Below are 7,201 nucleotides of genomic sequence, written 5' to 3'. Positions count from 1 at the left end.
ACACCGCAGCCTCGGCCCATGCGATATATACTCACACACAGACACACACACACACCACAGCCCAGGCCCATGAGATATACAAACACACACACACCACAGCCAAGGCCCATGAGATATACAAACACACACAAACACACACACACACAACAGCCCATGCCCATGAGATATATACACACACACACATGCACACACAGACACACACACACACACACACACACACACACAACAGCCCTGGCACATGAGATATAGACACACACACGCGCGCACACACAGACACAACAGCCCTGGCATATGAGATATACACACACACACACACTACAGCCCAGGTCCATGAGATGCACACAAACACACACACACACACACACACAAAACAGCCCAAGCCAATGAGATATACAGACACACACACACACACACCGCAGCCCTGACCCATGAGATGTAAACACTCGGACACACACACACACACCACTGTCCAGGCCCATGAGATATACAGACACACACACACACACACATACCACAGCCCAGGCCCATGAGATATATATATACACACACACAAACACACACACACACAACAGCCCCGGCCCATGAGATGCACACAAACACACACACACACCCAACAGCCAATGCCAATGAGATATACAGACACAAGCATACACACACACACACACACACTCACACGCACACACAGACCGCAGCCCAGATCCATGAGATATATACACACACACACACTCACACACCGCAGCCCAGCTCCATGAGATATATACACACACACACTCACACACCGCAGCCCAGGCCCATGAGATATACAGACACACACAATAACACACACACACACACACACACACACAAAAGCCCAGGCTAATGAGATATACAGACACGCGCACACACACACACATACACACACACACACACACCGCAGCCCATGCCCAGGAGATATATACACACACACACAAACACAAAACACACCAGGCCCATGAGATATACAGACAAACACACACACAAACACACACACACACACACCACAGCCCAGCCCATGAGATATACACACACACACACACAAACAGCCCAGGCCCATGAGATATGCAGACACAAACACACGCACACACTCTCCACAGCCCAGGACCATGAGATATATACACACACACACACACACACACACACACACACACACACACACCACATCCCAGGCCCATGAGATATACACACACACGCACACTCAAGAGCCCATGTCCATGAGATATATACACGCACACACAGACACACACACACACACACACAACAGCCCTGGCACATGAGATATATACACACACACACGCGCACACACACACACACACACACACGCACAAACAGCCCAGGCCCATGAGATGTACACAAACACACACACACACACAACAGCCCAGGCCCATGAGATATGCAGACACACACTCACACACACACACACACACACACACAACAGCCCTGGCATATGAGATATATACAAACACACACACACTACAGCCCAGGCCCATGAGATGTACACACACACACACACACACACACACACAACAGCCCAAGCCAATGAGATATACAGACACACACACACACACACACATGCACACCGCAGCCCTGACCCATGAGATGTAAACACTTGGACACACACACACACACCAAAGTCCAGGCCCATGAGATATATACACACACACACACACACACAAACACAAAACAGCCCAGTCCCATGAGATATACAGACACACACACACACACACATACCACAGCCCAGGCCCATGAGATATATATGTACACACACACAAACAAACACACCCAACAGCCAAAGCCAATGAGATACACAGACACAAGCATACACACACACACACACACACACACACACACACACACACACAGACCGCAGCCCTGATCCATGAGATATAGACACACACACACTCACACACCGCAGCCCAGCTCCATGAGATATATACACACACACAGTCACACACCGCAGCCCAGGCCCATGAGATGTACAGACACTCACACCAAAGCACACACACGCACATAGACCACAGCCCAGGCCCATGAGATGTACAGACACTCACACCAAAGCACGCACACACACACACACAACAGCCCTGGCCAATGAGATATACAGACGCGCGCACACACACACACACACGCACCGCAGCCCAGGCCCATGATATATGTACACACAGACAGACACACACAACACACCAGGCCCATGAGATATACCGACACAGACACACGCACACACGCTCCACAGCCCACGCCAACGAGATATGCATACACACACACCACAGCCCAGGCCCATGAGATACACACACACACACACACACAAACACACACACCACAGCCCAGGCCCATGAGATATAAAGACACACACACACACCACAGCCAAGGCCCATGAGATATACAAACACTCACACACACACACTCACACAACAGCCCATGCCCATGAGATATACACACACACAAACAGCCCAGGCCCATGAGATATACAGACACACACACACACACACACACACACACACACACACACACAGACATACCACAGCCCAGGCCCATGAGATATATGCACACACACATACACACACACACTCAACAGCCCAAGGCCCATGAGATGTACACACACACACACACACACACACACCACAGCCAAGGCCCATGAGATATACAAACACACACACACACACTCTCACACAACAGCCCATGCCCATGAGATATACACACACACACAAACAGCCCAGGCCCATGAGATATACAGAGACACACACACACACACAGACATACCACAGCCCAGGCCCATGAGATATATACACGCATACATACACACACACACTCAACAGCCCAAGGCCCATGAGATGTACACACACACACACACACACACGCACACACACCACAGCCCAAGCCCATGAGATATGTACACACACACACACACAAAACTCCCCGGGCCCATGAGATATACAGACACACACACACACACACACCACAGCCCAGGCCCGTGGGATTTCCACACACACACACACACACACACACACATCAGCCCAGGCCCATGAGATATACAGACACACACACGCACACACACACAGACACACACACACACCACAGCCCAGTCCCATGAGATACACATACACATACACACACACACCGCAGCCCAGGCCCAACAGATACACACACACACACACACACACACCCACACAGCCCCAGGCCCATGAGATTTACAGACACACACACGCACACACACACAGACACACACACACACCACAGCCCAGTCCCATGAGATACACATACACATACACACACACACCGCAGCCCAGGCCCAACAGATACACACACACACACACACACACACCCACACAGCCCCAGGCCCATGAGATTTACAGACACACACACACACACACACACAAACAAACCCCACAGCCCATGCTTGTGAGATATATACACACACACACACACACACACACACACACACACACACCACAGCCCAGGCCCATGAGATATCCACAGACTCACACACACAACAGCCCAGGACCATGAGATATACACACAAACACACACACACACGTACCACAGCCCGGGCCCATGAGATATACACACACTCACACAAACACACACCGCAGCCCAGGCCCATGAGACACACACACACACACACACACACACCGCAGCCTCGGCCCATGCGATATATACACACACACAGACACACACACACACCACAGCCCAGGCCCTTGAGATATAAAGACACACACACACCACAGCCAAGGCCCATGAGATATACAAACACACACACACACACACACTCACACTCACACTCACACAACAGCCCATGCCCATGAGATATACACACACACACACACACAACAGCCCTGGCACATGAGATATATACACACACACGCGCGCGCACACACACACACACACACAAAAGCCCAGGCCCATGAGATGTACACAAACACACACACACACAAACAGCCCAGGCCCATGAGATATGCAGACACACACACACACACACACACACACACACACACACACACACACACAACAGCCCAAGCCAATGAGATATACAGACACACACACACATGCACACCGCAGCCCTGACCCATGAGATGTAAACACTCGGACACACACACACACACCACAGTCCAGGCCCATGAGATATACAGACACGCACACACACATACCACAGCCCAGGCCCATGAGATATATATACACACACACAAACACACACACACAAAACAGCCCCGGCCCATGAGATGTACACAAACACACACACACCCCAACAGCCAAAGCCAATGAGATATACAGACACAAGCATACACACACACACACACACACACACACAGATCACACCACAGGCATTCAGACAGATTCTCTCATTCTATTCAACATTTAACTCTCTATACAAGACCACAGCGCTGCAGATGCCAGAAATCTGAAATAAGAAAATAAAATGCTGGAAATACTAAGCAGGTCTGGCAGGATTTTTTGAGAGAGAAACAGAGTTTAATGTTTCAGGTCGGTGACCCTTCATCAGAACTTTGAGAGATTAGAGATGGAACAGTTTTTAAACCAGATGGGGAGGGGGAGGATTATGATCATCATTCAGTTTAACAATTTCAGTATCACCCTTTTATTATTTAATCTCTCCTGTCTTCCACTGTATCACAGATCTTCCCATTTGTTCATTCAGGTCCAATCATTTTAATATATCACTGGATACAGGAACACATTTATAAATCTCAATCAGTCCTCAATCAAACTGGTAACTTTGCTGCAGTCTGATGTCTAATTTCTCTGGTTATTTCTCTTCTTCACAGTTAACTTGCTGACGATTGGGATCCTGTCTCGGGGAAAGTGCGGTCTCTCCAAATGTGTCACTCGGTACCTGGTGGCCATGTCAGCAGCGGATGTATTGGTCATTATCCTGGACCCAATATTGAGACACATTCCCATTGTTTATCGGGAACAGTTTCTGTTCCTGTGGTCCATCCCCGTGTGTAATATCCACGCCGTCCTGCTTTACACAGTCACAGACTGTTCTGTCTGGTTCACCGTCACTTTCACCTTTGATCGATTTGTGGCCATTTGTTGTCAGAAGCTGAAAAGTAAATATTGCAGCGAGAAAACATCGGCTGTGGTTGTGGGAACAGTGACTGGGCTGAGCTGTTTAAAGAACATCTTCTGGTATTTTATGCTCGCAGGTCGGTATTCGCTGATTAACTTCCCCTGGTTTTGTGAGATAGCAATGGATGTTCAGAAATCTCGTGTCTGGGTAACAATCGAGTTCCTCCACAACATTCTGACCCCGGCGATCCCATTTGTGCTGATTCTGCTGCTCAACGCTCTCACCGTCAGACACATTTTAGTGAGCAGCAGAGGACGGAGGAGACTCCGGGCTCACAGCAGTGGGGAGAGACACAGAGACCCCGAGATGGAGAGTCGAAGGAAATCCATCATTTTACTGTTAGTTGTCTCGGGGAATTTCATCCTGTTGTGGGCCCTGTTCATGGTGTATATGATATGGGCCCGGATGTATGATTTGGGTTATCGGTTTGTTTCTCTCCCTGTGTTTCTGCAGGAATTGTCCTTCATGCTCCAGCTCCTGAGCTGCTCCACAAACACTTTGATTTACGCCGTGACCCAGACTCAGTTCAGAGAGCAGGTGAATAATGTGCTGAAATATCCCTTTATTACAATTGTTAAATTCATTCAATGATCAGAGGAGGGGGATGGGCCTGTCACCATGGAGACAGAGCGGGGGAGGGGTGTGTCACCATGGAGACAGAACGAGGGCGGGGCCTGTTCCCATGGAGACGGAGTGGGGGCGATTCCTGTCATTCGGAGACAGAGCGGGGGCGTGGTCTGTCACCACGGAGACAGAGCGGGGGTGTGGTCTGTCACTGCGGAGACAGTGCGGGGGCGTGGTCTGTCACTGCGGAGACAGTGCGGGGGCGTGGTCTGTCACCACGGCGACAGAGCGGAGGCGGGGCCTAGAACCACAGAGACAGAGCGGGGGCGGGGCCTCTCACCATGGAGACAGAGCGGGGCGTGGCCTGTCATCATGGAGACAGAGCGGGGGCGGGACCTGTCGCCATGGAGACAGAGCGGGGGCGGGACCTGTCGCCATGGAGACAGAGCGGGGGCGGGACCTGTCACCACGGAGACAAAGCTGGGACGTGGCCTGTCATCGTGGAGACAGAGCGGGGGTGCGGCCTCTCACCATCGAGGCAGAGTGGGGGCGTGGTCTGATCCAGGGTGATCGAATGGGGGTGAGGTCTGATCTAGGGTGACGGTGTGGGGGCGTAGTCTGTGTCCAGGGTGACGGAGAGTGGGGGCGGTGTATGTTTCCAGGCTGAAGGAGGACTGGGGGCGAGGTCTGTTTCCTGGGTGACGCAATAGGGGGCGGGGTCTGTTTCGAGGGTGACCGTTGAGTGGCGGTGGGGCCTGTTTCCAGGATGACGCAGAACGGGGACTGGGCCTGTCAACATGGAGACAATAGGGGGCGGGGCCTGTCACCACGGAGACACAGGGGGGGCGGGGCGTGTCATCATGGTCACAGAGCGTGGCGGGGCCGATCATGTTGTGACAGCGCAGGGGCGGGGACTTACACCACGGAGACACAGCGATAGCGGGTCCTGTAGCACGGAGACACAGCGGGGACGTGGCCTGTCATCATGTTCACAGAGAGTGGGCGGGGCCTGTCACCATGGAGACAGAGCGGGGGCGGGGCCTGTTTCCAGTGTGATGGGGAGAGGGGGCGTGGTCTGTTTCCAGGTGATGGGGAGCAGGGGCGGGGTCTGTTACTGGGGTGACAGAGGTGTGCGGGCGTGGTCTGTTTCCAAGGTGACGAGAGTGGTGGCGGGATCTGTTACCAGTGTGACGAGGTGGGGGCGGGGACTGTTACCAAGGTGACGGAGGAGTGGGGGCGGGGTCTGTTTCCAGTGTGACGAGGGTGGGAGCGGCGTCTGTTTCCAGGGTGACGGGGAGTGGAGGCGGGGTCTGTTACCATGGTGACTGGGAGTGGAGGCGGGGTCTTTGATAATCCCTTTCAAACAAAAAGAATCCTGATAATTATTGATAATCCTTTATAATAATTTATAAACATTTACTGACCTTTACAACCTTTAAAAACTGTTTATAATTCTTCCTCTCACTTTGTAAATCTTTATAATCTTTATGATTGTCTGTGATTTATTACCCTTTATGAGTCTTTATTCTCATT

At 51.5% G+C, this 7,201-nt stretch overlaps 1 protein-coding gene across 1 annotated transcript in view; it reads left to right on the top strand.

Moving 5' to 3' along the window:
- LOC137362838 (probable G-protein coupled receptor 139) overlaps positions 1-5,662 on the top strand; it is a gene marked incomplete at its 3' end in the record, with an annotated part of 296,278 nt that extends 290,616 nt beyond the window's left edge. The window contains exon 4 of the mRNA XM_068027055.1: positions 4,797-5,662. Coding sequence (XP_067883156.1) covers positions 4,797-5,662 — 866 coding nt within the window. The remainder of the gene's footprint in view (positions 1-4,796) is intronic.
- Between the last annotated feature and the right edge of the window lie 1,539 nt (positions 5,663-7,201).

Source organism: Heterodontus francisci, unplaced genomic scaffold (genome assembly GCF_036365525.1).
Source record: "Heterodontus francisci isolate sHetFra1 unplaced genomic scaffold, sHetFra1.hap1 HAP1_SCAFFOLD_167, whole genome shotgun sequence".
NCBI classification, from domain to species: domain Eukaryota; kingdom Metazoa; phylum Chordata; class Chondrichthyes; order Heterodontiformes; family Heterodontidae; genus Heterodontus; species Heterodontus francisci.
Note: the sequence above shows the minus strand (reverse complement) of the source record. Positions and strands in the feature narration are given on the sequence as shown.